Source organism: Abramis brama, assembly GCF_963993115.1.
Source record: "Abramis brama genome assembly, chromosome: 3".
NCBI classification, from domain to species: domain Eukaryota; kingdom Metazoa; phylum Chordata; class Actinopteri; order Cypriniformes; family Leuciscidae; genus Abramis; species Abramis brama.
Window position 1 is genome coordinate 10,058,089 of NC_139965.1, and position 19,595 is coordinate 10,077,683.

General features: G+C 38.4%; 4 protein-coding genes across 4 annotated transcripts in view; 2 read left to right on the plus strand and 2 right to left on the minus strand.

The window, feature by feature from the left end:
• Window positions 1–19,595, plus strand: part of LOC311080148 (Fc receptor-like protein 2) — a 118,951-nt gene that overhangs the window by 56,168 nt on the left and 43,188 nt on the right. The window lies entirely within an intron of this gene.
• LOC311080156 (uncharacterized protein) lies at window positions 699–5,682 on the plus strand. The gene is made up of 9 exons (XM_084109935.1): window positions 699–843; window positions 4,013–4,147; window positions 4,226–4,309; window positions 4,388–4,476; window positions 4,562–4,664; window positions 4,748–4,884; window positions 4,970–5,030; window positions 5,099–5,317; window positions 5,516–5,682. Exons 1-9 carry the CDS (start codon window positions 817–819, stop codon window positions 5,609–5,611), a joined length of 951 nt encoding a protein of 316 aa, XP_083966061.1. The 5' UTR covers window positions 699–816; the 3' UTR covers window positions 5,612–5,682.
• On the minus strand, window positions 7,988–8,645 carry LOC311080190 (histone H2B-like). Its single transcript, XM_084109984.1, has one exon. It carries the CDS (start codon window positions 8,617–8,619, stop codon window positions 8,245–8,247), a length of 375 nt encoding a protein of 124 aa, XP_083966110.1. The 5' UTR covers window positions 8,620–8,645; the 3' UTR covers window positions 7,988–8,244.
• On the minus strand, window positions 9,143–9,539 carry LOC311080202 (histone H4). Its single transcript, XM_084109995.1, has one exon. It carries the CDS (start codon window positions 9,519–9,521, stop codon window positions 9,210–9,212), a length of 312 nt encoding a protein of 103 aa, XP_083966121.1. The 5' UTR covers window positions 9,522–9,539; the 3' UTR covers window positions 9,143–9,209.

A 19,595-nucleotide genomic window follows, 5' to 3' on the forward strand; every position in this document is an offset into this window, starting at 1 on the left:
GGAAAAAAATAACATAACATTAACTAAATGCGCTTTTTTAATGGCAGTAGGCTAGTTTAAAACAGTACATTAGGCCTAGACTCTCTATTTGTAAAGATTGCTGCACATTCATTTAATTCTGAATTTTGCACACACAAGTTGAAAGGCATTTGTTCAAATCAAGTTCACGGATAATTGTGCGTGCATTTATTAATCATTATGATACTAAAATCATAACAAAGTAGGCTATGCTATGTACAAAAAATCAGATGAGCCCAGAATATGAACGCAACGTTTAATTACACGTTAAGAATTTTCCTTCCATATAGTAAACCATTATAAGAACGTTTAATTTAATTTAAAAACATCCACATGCCGAGAATCAAGAGCACCATCCCCTGTGTTGTGCGTTTGAAATGTGGCGCGTTTACGATGATGTCATGGCAGTAGAGGCGGCAACTATAACGATCAGTCCCACCCAGTTTGAAGCGGTACTAACTGCAATGGAAAAGCAACCGAGCTAAAGCGAACCGAACCGTGCCGTATCGAGTCGAGTCGTACCACACAGTGGAAAAGCGAAGCGAGCCGAACCGTACCGAGCCGAACCGTGCCGTACCATGCAGTGGAAAAGCCCCATAAGGTGCTAGCTGTTGCTAATGAGGTGAAGCTGGTCCGGGTGTGCCGGTGTGATGAACAATCGGGTCTGGCTGAAGAAATGGGTCCGGGCTGAGGACCCCATTAGTATGCCAGTAGTATGCCTGATCTAAATCTGTTCTCGCGATAACTTGTAGCTAACGTGAGCTGTTTTAGTGTTATTATGTGGTAGCTTTATGTAGAATGCTAAATCCCGCTGCTATATGCAAGGTAAGATTGAATTAAATTTTATATTGTATATGTAAAGCGTGTATATTCTATAGCTAATATTTAAAATCTCAAGTTGCGTCAATAGCAGGAGAAAGACCGCGAAATTTAAAAATACTACTGTTATTGTGTCACGAAATGTAGTTTTAAGAGTTTTTCAGTCGATAATGTAGTTGTTTAAAGCTCAAATATGTTGTTTGTTTATACAGATAGCGCCTATTTAAAAATTTGATCTGACGTTTTCGGAGATGTGAGATCCAAGGGATCACCGGTTGCTCAGCGCTCATGTATCCCGCTTGGAACAGCCTTACCTCGGCTAGAGCTGCTGCTGCTCTCTAGTCTAGTGGAGTGGTTAAACATGAGATATAATTCGTCTTGTGGGACGATCTTTGAAATCATTAATCTATATTTTGTTCCCTGGCAAATCGTTTTGGCTGAGGGCAAAGTTTTAGTTTCATAACTTTATATAACGTTAAATTATTTAGGCTATTTATCTTTAACGTTGTAGCCTGCTGACTTATGTTTGACTGAATCGTTTAATTACTTTATTTCTTGACTTGTATGACTACTTATACTTTCATAATTGCTATTATTGATCAATAAAACTGAAATTTAACAAAAAGAGACAGGGTTGTGTCATTTTATTTTATATAGCCTATGTAAGAATATTTTAATATATATATATATATATGATATCACCAACATGGCATGTATTTTTTTCATGTATGGGATGGGAAGTATTTCAGAGTATCACTGACAAAGGCTCAAAAGAGACCATGACTTTCTAAAAGATCTTTTAAATACAGATTGTTTGTGTTTTTGTTTTACTTTTAGGACTGGAGAACATCTGGTAATGAGATGTCACTTTTTTCTGTTTGTTAAATGCTTAGTTACGGTTGGGATCTCTGCAAAGGAATACCTTCTCACAACATAGCGACACTTTTTAGTTAACTTAATGAATTACTAACGTAATGATAGCAGTAACACCAAAACGTATTTTGCAAGATTAATCGCTGTTTTATATGGATTAACCCTTTCATGCATAGTGGTCACTACAGTGGACAGCTATTAAAAAAAAAATTTCTTAAATTTGCACGGGTTTTGATGGCATAGTTGCACATCATCCTCTTCAGTGGACCCACCCTGGTGCATCATCCTATATATTTAAACCAAGTGGCAAGCCGTTGTGCTTCGATTTTTTCCCCCCTCCAAACCAAGATGGCAAATGGTCAGTCAGAAATGCCAAGTTGCTCCGGAATATCCACCCATTCCTTCTATCCTAGGAGACTCTTGTAGGTAAAAAAAAATATTGCAGCATCAAGCAATATCTAATGAGTCCTATCAAAGTTGGGTCATTATACGTAAACGTGCCATTTTGTGTCCCTTAGAAAAAAAAGCTCTGTAAATCTTAATAAACCATAAAACAAATAAAATATTTTATAATTTAGTTTCCATAATATGTCTAATAATATAAGAATAAATTAATTTCTGTTTCTTTTGTTTTTAAAGGATTTTAATCACATTTTTGTGCACAGCATCTTGCAGAAATGTTGAAAATGGCATGTCCCTCAGTATGATTTTTCTACTTCTCCTTGCATCATCTGCCTTTCATGAAGTTGATGGTAGAAGACAAGTGTTCTCTTCTTTTCTTTGAGTTCATGTAATATCTGAAAGACAGGGACACGCTCATTGTGTCAGCCCTGTTACCAGAAAAGCATACGTTAAAAAGTTATTTGTACATATTTAAAAAGGGATCTCCATATCTCAGCTCAGGAGAGGTGTAGAGAGCCAGGACTTGCACTCATCTCTACGCCTCATCGCCCTCTATCAGAATCCAAGGTTTCAAGAAGATCCGAGAAACTTTATTTTTCGAACCAAAAAAACTATAAGGCTGTCGTTTTTTTTGGGTCGAAAAATAAAGTTTCTTGGATCTTCTTGAAACCTTGGATTCGGATAGAGGGTGCTGATGCGCAGACAGGAGTGCAAGATTGGAGGCTCTAGAGCCTTCCAGAGCTGAGATATGGAGATCCCAGGTAGCATTTGTTACACTGTGCAAAATAGTGGTTTCACGGACAGTGGAATTTTGGGATGACACTTGGTGCTACGGACTCAGGGGAGCCCGCTGAGTGCTGATAAACAGGTTTCATCAAAATATTTCGAAAGCTGAGCTTAAAAACCACCGTGTCCGCGAAGCCACTATTTTGCCGCCAAATAGTGGTTTCGAGGACACTCATTTTTATGCAAATTAAACACTGAAATGACTTGAAAATTAGTGTGATGTGTTCAGTTGAGCGTGCTTAGTACAGTGGGGGTGGTTTAATTAACGAGAATTGATATCACACATGACGGGAGAGCAAAAACACATAAATGTCCCAGATCCAACCTATTCAGAGGATGCAAAATAATGGTTTCACGGACACTGCATTTTTTATGCACATCAAGCACTAAAATGACTTGAAAATGAGTGTGATGTGTTCAGTCGAGTGTACTAACATTTTCAGCCTCTAACATTAATTGGCTAGTAGGAGTTTTATAGAAAGGTCCCAGGGGCCCCAAATTCGGCACGGTGACCCAGGGCCCGCCCCGAGTGCCATACCAAAAGCACAGGGCTCTAGAGCAAAAGTGAAAAATTTAAGCTGCTATTGGGGATGCGAAAGTGGACTGACTTTGGTGGCAGCGATATCTCTGGAACATTTCTCATTTGCAAATGCCTTTGCATTTATTTGTGCAATGAGGTTGATTGTGGTGACAAACTTTGAAAGTAGTGCATATAACCTTAATGTATGTATGTGTATGTAAACATCATGGGATCATGGGATCTCCATATCTCAGCTCTGGAAGGCTCTAGAGCCTCCAATCATGCATTCATGTCTATGTCTCAGCACCCTCTAACAGAATCCACAGTTTCAAGAAGATCAGATAAACTTTATTTTGCGACCCAAAATATCTATAAGGGAAAAATAAAGTTTCTCGGATATTCTTGAAACTGTGGATTCTGTTAGAGGGTGCTGAGACATAGACATGAATGCATGATTGGAGAAATTTTGGGACTCAAGCGAGCCCTCCATATGCATCCAATGGCAGCTTATTTGTATGGTCATTTGTACACGAACCTCCTATATGTACTTCTTATATTATTCAACAACATTTTAAAATCTACTATTTCTTTTAGATTCTTGACACAAGGATTGCACAGCTCTGTAAAGCACATGGTGGAACTGCTTTACAGGTGCACACGTTCGTTCTCTGGTGGCGATCCTTCACTATCAAGAACCATGTGGATGACAGTCACATTTCTTGTCTGAAGGTAAATGAAAATGTATTAATTAAATTTCAGTGGCAGGGGACACATTTACTTACTTATTTACTTAAAAATATTTTAAAGGACCTTGATGAGAATGACACAGTCCTTATTCCAAGAATTGTTGGTGGACAGAGCCCCGAAAAGGGAAACCACTTCATTTTGTGGGTATGTGTGGATAAAAAAATAAATTTTTGCTCAACAGTTGTTACTCTGGTTAAAGCGGTTTCTGTTTATGTTGTAAAGGTCTTGGATGGTTTGCTGAATCGTATTCGAGTTTACGACCCCACTGGCAACTACAAGTCAATTTCTGCGATGGACCTGGCTATACTATGGTATTATGTGCTTTGTAAATGTTAAAATTGTGATCTTTATTTACTAATGTACATTTATTAATTTCTTTTTTCTTTTGTACAAAAGCAATGCCTTCCGAAATACTTGGGACTTGGGAAAATGGACTGTTGAGTACCCAGAACAGTGGAGGCTGGCTGACTCTAACAACTGTGGGGTTTTGGTTTGTACAGTAAGTTAAAAAAAATGCTTTTATTTATTTATTTTATTTTATTTTTATCTACATTACTTTAACAACTGTGTTTATTGCATTAGATGGCAGAAATGGAGGTGAGGGACAAATGGACCTCTATGAAAAACGAGGTGATACAGGGAGAAGATCTGTGGCATCTGAGAAGATATCACGCATCATCAATGGCAGCATATGCTGTTCAGCATATGACGTATAAAAGGTATGTGTAAAATGAGTGTCCTCATTCATATAAATCAACTTAAAAGTTTAATAAATCAAGTAGATCGTTGATTTTTTAAATTTAGGACAGTCGAGGAGGTGGAAAAAAAAGGAATTTGTTCTCTTGTCAGTGATGCTGAAATTCAGGTACATATAAGACCTTACAAAATTTAAAATGGCTAGATATTGTTTGCTATACTAAATATTTTTTTCAGGAGTTGTTTCAAGGAATTGTGAAAGGCTTGGTGAAACCCACGTGGAACAAATGGTGGCAAATGAAGACTGGGAAAATGGCAAAACCTAAGAGCTTTCATCCAGCCTTGTCAGCACATGCCGAGGAACTTTTAGGACACATCGACAACATTGTGTTTGAGCAAAAGAAGGACAAAAAGCTTGAACATATCGACCTTGTAATGTGTGAATTGATTCCTGAGGTAAGCATTTTATGGGATTGTGTTGGTACAAATAAGTACTCGAATTTTTTATATCACCAAAAAAACACATCATTTTCTCACCCTGGTATCATTTGATAATATGTTGGAAGAAACTGATGGCTGATTTTTATGTTTTTGTGAACTAACTCATTAAACTAACTCATTAAGTAATTACTTTTTTTATCTTTTGTTGTACAGATCAGCCTTACAATACTGAGACGAACGGAAGGTTTCAGTCACTTTTGGGCTGATATATCTTATCTTGTGGAGTGTGTCATTAAAATAGCCTTTTAAGCCAGTCCATCCATGGCACCCAGGTTCAACGAGCTAACTACGTCTGCTGCGTTGCACCTTTGGGCTTGCATATCAAAGCAAAAACAGTGAGTGATGTTCCATAGCACTAAGGACTGCAAGTGTACAGTTGCATGTGACATGTTGTTTGTGTGTTTTTACAGAGTTCCTCATTATGCTTGTAATAAAAAAGCATATTATGCCCTATTGCTTAATAACAAATAACTTTGTCACAAAACATACTTAAAAATGTTATTTCTTTCAAATAAAAGATTATTATATGAATTAAGGGGTTTGATTAATTACATTAAAAATTGTGATTCCATAATTTTATTATACTGTTCTTTAGTCAAGGCTAGATTTAATATTTATACCCACAAAACATAGCTAGCATTCTGTAATTTATTTAAATGTCTAAACTGGTAATACGAAAAATAGTAATATACACAAATAAGCATTATTTTAAGAATATTTTAATAAATAAAAGTGTACAAAATAATTACATAATTATAATTGCATTACGAATGGCTGTGAATATGGTAAGGCAGTATCAGTGCAGTATAAGCTCAGGAAAAGCTCATAGCACGAATCACGATCATCGGATAACGTTAGCTGTATGCTATGTATGCTATTATCTAAGCTAACTAAAAAACACTACCAACGAGAAATGTTTAATTTCACAATCTATAGCTTCGGTTAAATACTAGTATATGAAACGTATACTTTAGAATACATTAAATACATTAATGATTCGTTATAACGTAGTACAAACGTCTTCTATAATAAAGTGATTTTGTATGATTTGTAACCAGGCACTAAAGCGATTACCCATAAAACGGGCTTTGAACCAATCGGATTGCTTGGGTCCTCAGCCCGGACCCATTACTATACGGGTACAGAATACTATACCACACCGGTAAGAACACCAAAGTCAGAGAAGGAATCCAGTTTAACAGATTTATTTATACAAGCAGGTGAAGAGGAGGAGCCAGATCCTAATGGGCTTTGCTTTATGTTCTTAGAAGTGTCAGCATATGAATGTGTGGTCTGTAACAAACAAATAAAAGATATGCTCTAACAAACAATGCTTCTTTTTTATCACAATCACACTCATAACAACATAAATGGCATTAAAACTACTGGCTTCCCCAAAACCATCAACACAATGTTGCCGTTGAATACAGCAGAACATGAAACATAATACACAGCTTACATGTATAATAATTATACATAATTACACTGTACTGGATGAAAACTCAGATACTTCACATAGCATCCATTTTGTGTCATAACTCTTTCCACATCTCTATCTCAGCAAACAACAATAAACTCAGCTCGAGTAACAGTGAAATTTGCAATACTCACTTTCTCTATGGACGCACACAACTTTAAACACTCAAAGAAACATAACGAAGATCAAAACTTTAGTCAGGGGATTTCTCGGCTCGTTCTCACTGAAGATGACGGCTGATGCAAGACTGGATCGCGCGCGCGCGCTCTCTGAAGCACTCCACCGAATGAGCTGCGTTCCGTCAAAATAAGAGTCCCCGCAACCAGGAAGAGAGCGCTCTTATCCATCCACGTCGCAAATCAGTGTCATCATTAGTGAGACTTTCACACACTTGTCTTTAATGCTATTATGTTTGACATTTAAGAGAGTTTGTGAAATTCTGATAATTAATCATCAAAATATTAAAATAATAAATAAGTTATCAAATAGTATTCAAATAACCTAAATATGTTCTCTTATGAAACATCAGTCGAGACACATTGATTGCTTTGATTTTAGTTGTTCACTTCCACAAACTGGAAGAAAAGTTGGAAGTAGACATTAAAAGAGCATCATAATAAAAATGATTGTAAAAGTAAATATTTAAATATATGTTTACCTGTGTTATTCAACATGATATCCTCTTCATGAAATGGATTTAACATTAAAGACTTATAAATAAATAAAAACAGACAGAGCGCCTGAACATATTGTTTGACTCTATTAGTGTTAATATTCACCCACTATTCTCTTTATTTAAATTACATTTGTAGGTTGACAAGTCAACATTTGTGAACAATTAGTGAAAAATCAATAGTGCAGCGCACAGACCTCTGATATACTAGAGTAAAAAACACCTGAAACTGATTAAATCTGTATTTTATGAGGGAAGGTGAACTATGTAGTTACAACTGTATACATCAGAGACAAACTGGATTGTCCAAAAAAAAAAAAAGAATTCAAATATAAATGTTAATGAAAATAATGCTTTTGCATTCACAACATTTATTGAAGACAAAAGCCAATATGCCGTTAGAACAGAAGTTTCTCATCTTAGTCTATATATAAAATAAAATAAACAGATTTAAAAAGATTTGTGGATTTATTTATTTTTTAAGTGTACTTTTATCTCACAGCAAACATATACAATTAAACCCTTGAAATAAGTCGATTTTATGTTATGACATGAATTTTAGGGTGAGAACTTAAGCCTTGTCTGTGAAACCAGCCATAAATGTTTTATAGTTTATTGTTCTACATCATCCCTCTCTATATGTAGATGATTAAATCTACAATACAACTACTCTTTAAAGATAATATGTGTGGCTCTTAAAAGAGCCTTTGTGTGTGTGTTGAGCTGACTCCTCTACTTGGAGCTGGTGTATTTGGTCACCGCCTTTGTGCCCTCAGACACGGCGTGTTTGGCCAGCTCTCCGGGCAGCAGCAGACGCACGGCGGTCTGGATCTCTCTCGATGTGATGGTGGAGCGCTTGTTGTAGTGAGCGAGACGAGACGCTTCACCGGCGATGCGCTCGAAGATGTCGTTGACGAAAGAGTTCATGATTCCCATCGCCTTGGAGGAGATCCCGGTGTCGGGATGAACCTGCTTCAGGACTTTGTACACGTAGATCGCGTAGCTCTCCTTCCTGGACTTTCTGCGCTTCTTTCCGCCCTTGCCGGCGGTTTTAGTGACGGCCTTCTTCGAGCCCTTCTTGGGTGCGGACTTCGCTGGTTCAGGCATGATGATTCAGTCAGAGAAACTCAAACTATAATAAAGCTATGAAACTACAGGCGGGCTTTATCCACTGCTCTATGCTAATATCCAAAAGGGAACTACGGCCTTCTCTGATTGCTAGTTTTCCTGAACCAACCCATAGAATGATTTCATTGGCTATATTAAAAAGTTCCTTGCCTTGTAGGACACCCAATCACAGGCTTTAAATGTTAATCCCGCCCATCGCCTCATGTCCTACTACCATCCCCTATTACATCATGTTTCTTCGTTTCATTTTCCCGCATTTTTCGTAATGCACTGTAGTATTAAATATTGAAAGTACAATATTGATCATTTCAGTTTAATCAACTTGAAAACAATGAAATACAATTCATACTGCAAAAACATAGATATTAGCATATTTAAAGGCCACATAATGACCAGTGGGAAATGTTACAATAACGATTTTATCACTGAATGTAAAAATATAAAATAATAACTCATAATCTCGTTAAAATCTATTTAATATAGTTTTTAACTACTTGGAAACTTGTTCTTTGTATGTAAGTGTGTGTGGCTCTTAAAAGAGCCGTTGGGTTTTCTTCTTCGTGGATCTCTTAACCCCCGAACCCGTACAGAGTGCGTCCCTGTCGCTTCAGCGCGTACACAACATCCATGGCGGTGACGGTCTTTCTCTTGGCGTGTTCAGTGTAAGTCACAGCATCACGAATGACGTTCTCCAGAAACACCTTCAACACACCGCGAGTCTCTTCATAGATCAGGCCAGAAATACGCTTGACGCCGCCACGTCGAGCAAGACGACGAATAGCGGGTTTAGTGATTCCCTGGATATTATCGCGAAGAACCTTTCGGTGACGCTTAGCGCCTCCTTTCCCGAGTCCTTTCCCGCCTTTTCCTCTTCCAGACATGACTGCAAATACTCTTCAATCCACAACAGCAGATGATAGAAAAACTACTGGGGAAGAGGAGTTTATAGTCAGCTAGCGGACCTAGTTGAAACCAAAATAATGGGCGGTTCTAGTAAACGTCATCAGTTTCGCATTTCCAAGTCGAGGTCAGTCTTTTGATGCTGGATATGAGTGGATAGGATTTAAGGAATATTGATAACTGCATAACATATGAAATAAAAATAAATAATATGCATAAACTTTAGTGATAATAATAATAACTACATAAACATAATACAATAACTAAATGTCGTAGCATAACACGAAAATAATAAAATAAAAAACACCTAAACCATCGTTAATTTCGTTTTATACTCTATTGACAGTTGGCCAATGGCGGTGCGCCTCCTGATTTCCCGCTGTCTTCTATAACCGTGCATTGCCATTTGTACATAAATCTAATGCAGCGTGTTATATCGGTTAAAAAGGCTCAGGAAGCTACATTTATTCATTTATAACATTAACATCGTGGAATACTATAAACTAATTTTATTTTTATGCTGGATAGTTAATGTTAATAATGATTGGATTATGTAATAACTCTTTCTTGGAGAAATTGTGTGGCTCTTAAAAGAGCCTTTGGTCTGAAGAGAAGCTTCCGTCAGTCTACTTGGCCTTCGCGGGCTTCTCGGTCTTCTTGGGCAGCAGCACGGCCTGAATGTTGGGCAACACACCACCCTGAGCGATGGTCACGCCACCCAGAAGCTTGTTCAGCTCCTCGTCATTGCGCACCGCCAGCTGCAGGTGTCGAGGGATGATGCGGGTCTTCTTGTTGTCCCGAGCGGCGTTTCCAGCCAACTCCAGGATCTCAGCGGTCAGATACTCGAGCACAGCGGCCAAATACACCGGAGCTCCGGCACCGACACGCTGGGCATAGTTGCCTTTGCGGAGAAGCCTGTGAACACGGCCGACGGGGAACTGCAGTCCCGCCCTGGAAGAGCGACTCTTGGCCTTAGCGCGAGCCTTTCCCCCGGTTTTAGGGTATTTCCCAGAATTCTGGCCTATTTCTGTCCACAGGGTGTAATTCTATTAAAAACTAATTAAATCTAATATATTTTAGCACCACTAATTAGTATAAACAAAAACAAGCCTAGACTTTTTTAATGGCTGCTCTTACTAATTATTTTAACACATTTTATTGGTGTTTTGTGGTACATTATCTGTGTTCTGGTGTAGTCCGCCACCAGAGTTTTCTCATGTCGTGCCATATCTCAAACATTATTTATCACAAATTAATAAAAAAAAATATGTATATGAATTAAATGTTACCTGAACTAATAAACTACATAAACAGATTAAGCATATATATGCATTTTGTACTTTATGTTGCTTAATTTCTACCTGTCCCATGGTTTAGCCGTCATTACCAACACGCTCTGCATAAAGGCACTTTCCTACTTTTTTTTCATCAAAAGTTTATTTGGTAGCCATGGTAACCTAATATCATAGTGGAGCACATGGATTTCAAGCTGCAAGACAGATGCCTTGATGTTCAGAAAAGTAAGTAAATCTACTCTTTATTTTTTGTGTTGGGCATGTACACTTATTATGCGTCATTACCATATGTGTTGTATTTCTGTAATTTTAAACATTTTTAGATTATTTTTATCACTTTAATAGTTAAAATGGTGTACATTACATGTAGAAAGCTAGCTACACTTGTTTAGTCATCATCTTTGCTAGTAAGGCTAGTTTTTTGACAAAAATGTCATTACCAGCACAGTCATTACCAGCACATTACAGCTTGTGCTGGTAATGACAGGTTGTGGTGGTGATGACGGCAGATACATTAAACATACTGTTCTTTAAAGAATTTATGTTGAATACGTTATCTTAAATGAATTAATATACATTTACCAATCAAAAGTCACTATATTTTAAATTAAGTAATGCTTTTGTTTTTAAAATACTAAATTAATTCATTATAATTGTTGTGTTTAGGTGTGACATGGATCCAAAAGCAGCTGCCCAAAGGTCCAAATCATACAGAAAATGTCTAAAAGATAAGGGAGCTGGTGGGAGAGGAGACCAGGGTGGAGCCGGAGAGCCGATGAGACAGGGCAATGCAGAGGATCTGGAGGGACTTGGCAACGCAGATGGCTCTGGCGACTGAAGCGCAGGCGGGGATCCAGAAGGCCACGGTGGAGCCAGAGGGACCGAGGACCAAGGTGGAGCTGGAGGGAGAGAGGAGCTCAACGGAGCCAGAGGGACGAATGGACGAGGCAAAGCCAGAGGAGGGTAGTCCCGAGGCGAGGGCAGGACAAGGAACGACCAAGGTGGAACTGGGGGGACGAGGGAGCCCGGCGGAGCTTGTGGACTGATGGGCCACAGCGGAGATGAGGGAGACAGGAGCCACGGCGGAGCCAATGGTCCGATAGGCCGCAATGGAGTCCGGGTCGAGGAGGTCGGAGGCGGAGACCGGGGATCCACCGACCCTGATGGAGTGGATGACAGGCAGACCCACGGCGACTCCACCTCCCCGAAGGTTGTTAGAGGAGCAGAGGGGCTGACTGGCAGTGGTGGAAGAAGGGTTGAGAGGAGGCAGATGGGAGGAGGTGGGAGAGGGAGGCTGGGTGGGAATTCAGATTCAGGCTCGGGAACAGAAGATTCAGACTCAACCGGACTGACGTGAAGCGTCTTTGGCTCGGCGGGCACGATGTGAACAGTCTCTGGCTCGGCAGGCTCGACGTGAAGATCAGGCTGGTCAGGCATGACGTGAAGATTCTCAGGCTCGGTAGACATGATGTGAAGATTCTCAGGCTCGGCAGGACTGGCCTCTGGAAGACGAGATCCAGGAAGGGCGGTCTCGGCGGGACGAGACTCTGGACTGGGCGTGGCCGCGGCCATCTTGGCTGAGGGCTCAGATGGTGAGGCGGTGGCCTTCTTGGCTGAGGGTTCAGGCAGCGAGGTGGCGGCCATCTTGGCTGAGGGTTCAGGTGGCGAGGCGGCGGCCATCTTGGTTGAGGGCTCAGACGGTGAGGCGATGGCCTTCTTGGCGGAGGGCTCAGGCAGCGAGGCGGCGGCCATCTTGGCTGAGGGCTCAGGCGGCGAGGCGGCGGCCATCTTGGCTGAGGGCTCAGACGGTGAGGCGATGGCCTTCTTAGCTGAGGGCACAGACGGTGAGGCGTGAGGATTCCCTGGCTCTGGCTGTGTTCCTGATCGAAGCCCGACACTTTTCAGACACCGGAGGACAGTTTCCCTCCAGTTCAGTCCCGTGGTGTCGGGGAGATCAATGGGACGGTTGAAAGTGGCCCCAATCAGGAACAAGGTCCTCAGGGTCTCATCGTCGAGCAGGCTGGAAAATTTAAGACGACAGAAGTTCATTGTGAAACTCAAAAAATCAGTGCTCTCCTGAGCCACCGAAATAAACTGAGCTCCATCATCCATTTTGGAGGTCCGTAGTTCTATCACGGTGTGGTGCAGGCAGAAGATGAGGAGACAAAAGTTCCAATACAAACTTTTCCTTATAATAATATCCAACGGGTACAGACAGGCAGAAGGTTACACACACCAAAATAGGACTAATAGGACTAACACAAACAGAACACAACTGTGACAACCTGTTCTAAACTGCCCTCCTGTTTCATGTTTTTTTTTTTTATTCAACATGGCTATGAAATGATTAAATAGTCTGTTTAGACTATAATTATACTGAACCAATCCTGTTCACAAGGAACACAGTTCATGTTTGATCTTCCATAATCAGATTAAACTATGTTTTGATGTTTAAACAGATTACTAGCTGTTTATTTATTATTTTTTTTGTTGGTCTGAAGTCACTTAGGCTCTTAAAGGGATACTCCACTTTTTTTGGAAATAGGCTCATTTTACAACTCCCCCAGAGTTAAACAGTTGAGTTTTACCGTTTTCGAATCCATTCAGCCAATCTCCGGGTCTGGCGGTACCACTTTTAGCATAGCTTAGCATAGATAATTGAATATCTCTCATTCCTGCGTAATAATCAAGAAACGTTGCTGTCGTACCATGGCGTAATGACGCAGGCGTAATGACGCAGCGCCTGAAAATAGTCGATCCTAGTATAGTCTATCGAGCTGGGGACTATTTTCAGGCGCTGCGTCATATCATTACGCCTGCTGGACCCATGGTACGAAAGCAAAGTTTCTTGATTATTACGCAGGAATGAGAGTATAGTTCCTAGTCAATTCAGCCTAGAAAATCGCAACTTTTAATTGTCCGTCGGTCTTAGTACACGATGTAACTACAGAAGAGTCAAATTTTAAAAAGGAAAAATATCGAAACTCTTTGGTCATTTTTTGAGATAGATGCTAATGGTCTTGTCCGATTCAATGATCTATGCTAAGCTATGCTAAAAGTGGTACCGCCAGACCCGGAGTTCGGCTGAATGGATTCGAAAATGGTAAAACTCAACTGTTTAACTCTGGGGGAGTTGTAAAATGAGCCTATTTCCAAAAAAGTGGAGTATCCCTTTAAATTACAATAGCTTATGATCAGTGATTTGTCATCACCGCAACAAACTGTCATTACCAGAACTGCAGTGTCATCACCATCACCATACATATTTTTGCCAATAAATTATGTATAAATTACAAAAACATCCTACAATTATATGTTTCTGACAATGTTGGACAGTCTAAATGATCACTGTATTAAAAAGTTTTGATATATGGCATTCACTTAAAATAAGCTTATATTCCAAGCCAGGGTAGATTGATGAATCAGAAATTTAGATACTTAAATGACTATAATTCATCTTGCAAGTAAAAATCAACAATCCCATTAAGTTCAAGATAAAATAGATTGTTATGTGAAACCACAAAATGTTTTAAAAGCACTGATTTATCATTTAAGTTTTATTTTTTACATATATTCGATGATGTGATGGTAATGACACATTTACTTGACATAGTTAAGAAAATGGCAAAAAATCATAAATTCCCTTATCTTATGGTCTCAACCAAGCTCATAACATCGCTCCTGACTTAAGGACTGATAATTTGATGTATACCAATTAGTCACATTTGGAATTTTAATTTTCAAAATTGCAGCAACCCAATTTGGCCCTTAATCTGAGAAATGCCCATTACCTCTTCCACTCATTGCGGTTTAAGTTTGTTTACGATTAACGAGGGGAACAAATAGCCTACAATGCGGTTACCAGTTGTGAGGTGACTTATAAAAGAAAGCGTGACAGTCTCCTATTGGTTGAAATCTGAAAACATTCCCAGCCAATCAGTGATCTTCCCTCTGAACACCAAACCCCCCCCCCTTCTGCTACTGACACTCAAACACGTCACGCTGTAGTTTCATTTAAAACCGCTAGTCTTCCTTTTAATTGGTGATTTTATTTTGATGATGATGATGATGATGATGATGATAAAAATGTGTAATTACAATTTAAACACTTCGGTCATTAAGCATAATAGCTTTAGTTTAATTGTATAAATATGTAAACATACACTACCGTTCAAAAGTTTGGGGTCAGTAAGATTTTTAATGTTTTTAAAAGAAGTATCTTCTGCTCACCAAGGCTGCATTTATTTGATTAAAAATACAAACAAAAACAGTAATATTGTGAAATATTATTCCAATTTAAAACATGTTTTCTTTGTGAATATACAGTAAAGTGTAATTTATTCCTGTGATCAAAGCTTAATTTTCAGCATCATTACTCCAGTCTTCAGTGTCACATGATCCTTCAGAAATCACTCTAATATGATGATTTGATGCTCAAGAAACATTTATGATTATTATCAATGTTGAAAACAGTTATTTACATTTTTATTTCATGATGCTATGATGAATAGAAAGTTCAAAAGAACAGCATTTATCTGAAATCTAAAGCTTTTGTAACATTAAACACTACCGTTCAAAAGTTTGGGGTCAGTAAGAATTTGAATTTTATTTTTGGGGGAAAGAAATAAAATAAATCAATACTTTTATTCATTAAGGATGAGTTAAACTGATCAAACGTTACAGTAAAGACAATGTTGTAATGTTAGAAAATATTCTATTTTAAATAAATGCTGTTCTTTTGAACTTTCTATTCATCAAAGAATTTTGAAAAAAAAATGTACACAACTGTTTTCAACATTGATAATAATAATGAATGTTTCTTGAGCATAAAATCATCATATTAGAATGATTTCTGAAGGATCGTGTGACACTGAAGACTGGAGTAATGATGCTGAGTATTCAGCTTTGATCACAGGAATAAATTACAGTTTAAAATATATTAAAATAGAAAACAGTCATTTTAAATTGTCATAATATTTCACAATATTAGCCTACTGTTTTATCAAATAAATGCAGCCTTGGTGAGCAGAAGATACTTCTTTTAAAAACATTAAAAAATCTTACTGACCCCAAACTTTTGAACAGTAGTGTATGCATAATATGTATTTATGTATAATATACATTTATGTATTTATGCATAAATACTTAAGACTTGATCAAAAACATAGCATTCCCAAATGGGCCTGTTCATTTGTTTTCACTTGTAACATAGCCTAAAGGAAAGCCAATGTCACTTTTGACCAATGAAATAACACTCTTTACTATTAACTAGTGGGTGGCTTTTAAAGGAACACTCCACCGTTTTTTGAAATAGGGCTTATTCACCTTCTTTCCTACATTTAGATAGGTGGGCAAATGCATTTTTGTCTCAGTGCACGCATTGTTTTAGTTTGACAGGGTCGGCGCTAAGCTTAATGAATGGAATCCTTTGTTGCCAGCTAGCATGTCCTGAGTAAAAGTGATAATGAAAAAAAAACACCTAATTACTTCTCGTGGCCTGCGTATTCACAACGAGTACAAATAGCGATGCAGATTAAAGGTGAACTAAGTAACTTTTTTATCTTAACCGAACAGCTTCGGAGACATTGGAATGGTTATATGACTGTTTTCGGGTTGAATGGTGGTCTTCTCGCACCCCTCGAGCGCCTGTGAGACGAAAAACCACCCTTGCAACTTTGGGCCGGCGGGCCGCAGCATCAGGAAGTATCGCGTGATATCAGGTCTCGCGATGTAACAAACTGCTTTACAGCACTGCACACATATACTATCTAAACATTTATATGCTAGCCTTCTGTGTATTATACATACCTCAGTGGACATGGCTCCGTGCGTTCGCCGGGATCTTTGAAAACAAATACACATGACCAGCCGGAGAAGATGGGACGAGCCAACGAGTTTTAACGACAGTGTTGTCAAATATCTATTCCGAATCTGTAGGGGGAAGTCAATATCTGCCTAGGAAATCGCGTGTGTTAATCTGCATCGCTATTTGTACTCATTGTGAATACACAGGCCACAAGAAGTAATTAGGTGGGTTTTTTAAAAAAAATTTATATCACTTTTACTCAGGACATGCTAGCTGGCAACAAAGGATTCCATTCATTAAGCTAAGCTAAGCTAGCGCTGACCCTGTCAAACTAAAACAATGCATGCACTGAGACAAAAATGCATTTGCCCACCTATCTAAATCTAGGAAAGAAGGTGAATAAGCCCTATTTCAAAAAACGGTGGAGTGTTCCTATAAAATATGTAAGCAAATTAGCTCTATATGAAATATTAATAATAACTGGTTATAATTGATTATGAATATTTAATTATTATTCATAACGGATTATGATCAATAATTAATATTTTAATTATCTTTAATTATTTTCAGAATTTACTGTAGCAGAATCAATAGTATGATCATTTTATCAGTTCATCCAATGAACAGAAAGCATAAACAAGTATTAACTCTAGGAAATATAATATCTTCCTGGCCAAGAAAGAATTAATCCCCAGCTAACAATAAATTAAAAAAAATAACCACGGGTAAAAGCATCGGTAACTTAGATCTAAGTTTAAGACAATAAATTTGATAAGCAGTACAAAAGCAATCTCTTTTCAAATGCAAACAATACTTTATTGATTATATACTAACACCTAAAACTAGTCATCTAAAATATCTAACACAACCACACGCACACATTCATCCTAGTTACAGAAAGAAATAAAAGAAAGAAATAAAGAAAGAAATAAAAGAAAAAGAATGAGTTTGGAAAGAATGAGTTTAAGGGTAAGAGGAAGAAAATTCCGAATTTCTATATGCACTTGTAAGACATGACCTGAACGAACCATCAATCATTAATTTAACCCTTCTATCGTTTCTTAGACAGGTTATTACATCTATCAAAACACCAGTTCAGTTTTAGTCTGGAGGTACTTGCGTCTTTGCTTTTGCGTTCCTTTTGGGAATTCCTTTGGTCAGCGTCAAAGGGGTTCGTTCGTTGGTTATGGTCTCCTCGTGCCTGGATAGATGGGGCGAGAACCAGTCACGTGGTGGCTGGCGGTCGCGGATGGTTGATGCGTCTTTGAAGTTGAAAGCGTGCGTTGCAGCCGTGAATCGTGGAACGAAACTTTGCAGCAAAACTTAACTTAAAACCGAGACTCACAACGGAAAATAAAGGAAAACTTAGAAAAGAAAAGAAGATTTAGACGAGAGTAGTAAGATGGCTTGAATAAAGCTGTTGAACCCGTTCTTCTGATCTTAATTTGGGTTCTTTTGCTCTTTTCGCTGTACATAGTTGCTAGTCTGAGTTAGATCTTCATCTTTTTCTGACCATCTCTCTTGAGAGTGATAGCAGAGCGTTTCTTGAGGGTGAACCCAGAGAGCGAGAGCACAGAGAGAGAGAGCTTTGTTTTTGGGTCTGTTAGAAATAAAGTTTATTCCAACACGAAGTGCCTTTTCTTTCCATCCTTTATTTAGGTAGTGAATGAATAAAACAAAAGAAAAGAAGAAACCAGCGCTGGGAAGCTCAGGAAAATAGCTCAGCTCCCAATATTCTAGACAAAGAATATATACTGAAAATGTATAGGGAGTATCACAATCTTAACCAATAAAATCATACATGACATCATAGGTATCATATACTGTTGTATAACATAACTATAAATGGTCAATATCCGATACAGTTTCCTTTAGGTCCTTTAGATCCGAAGGGCTTCTGCAACACACAATACATAGAAAGCACACATCTCTCTCCCCCTCTCTACATTGGGGTGCATGAAACAGATGTATCCTTACGTACATACAAAAGGAATGTGCAGACCAAGCCTTTTCTTCTGGACCCAACTTAGGCTATGGACAAAGCTATTACATGGACAAAGCTGAGACAAAGAAAATACATTTCTAACAGGGTCTAAGGTTTTTAAACTAAAAGTTTGTCCCCCCTCCTGAAGAGATCGGACCAATTAGACACTGGCTTTGTTTGCAAAGTCATAAATCATGCGTTATCTGGGATCTCCTTACTAGCAGAGAGAACAGAGGCTACAGTTTAGACATTATTACTATTATAAGAATACAAACATTTTACACAGATTTCAATCAAGCCATCTTTTGAATCATGAGCATACAATCATATTGATATGAAACACAACACACTCTCGTTCAAACATCTAACAGTTATAACAATTAAATGAATTATATGGGATTAAAGCATATTAAATGGACACATGTATTGTAGAAACACATAGAATGATGTATGAGGTTTATAAGTCCATTGAAAATTGTTCTTGAATGAGTTTTATGGATTTTGATAGGTACAGTCTTTTTGGTGTGTAAAGTTTAGACATTCCAATCGGAGGTCACGGAAAGTTCCTGCTGAAAAGAGGTTTTGTTCATCTCTCATGGGACCAAGATGGGGTCTGTTAGCCGCAGGGGTCAGCAGTACCACATCTCAACCGGTCCATCTTGCAAAACTATCAAAGTTGACCAATAAAAGTCGTTGGTCACAGACTCTCTGGAGCCTGGGTGAGTTATGGCTCTGGTTTGTGATTTGAGTCTGGGATGTGAAGACTCTTTGTGGGATTATGTATGAACAAAATCACCTAAAAGCTTCAATTGTGTTTGGTTTGTTCTCGTAGTTGTTACAAATAGCTTTTTATATATATAAAACAAGAGTTTATTTCTTTTTGGCTGCTGTCTTTTTAGGCTTGGCTGCTTTAGGTTTAGCCATTTTGGGTTTGACCTCTGACTTTTTTGGGCTCTTGGCTGCTTTCTTA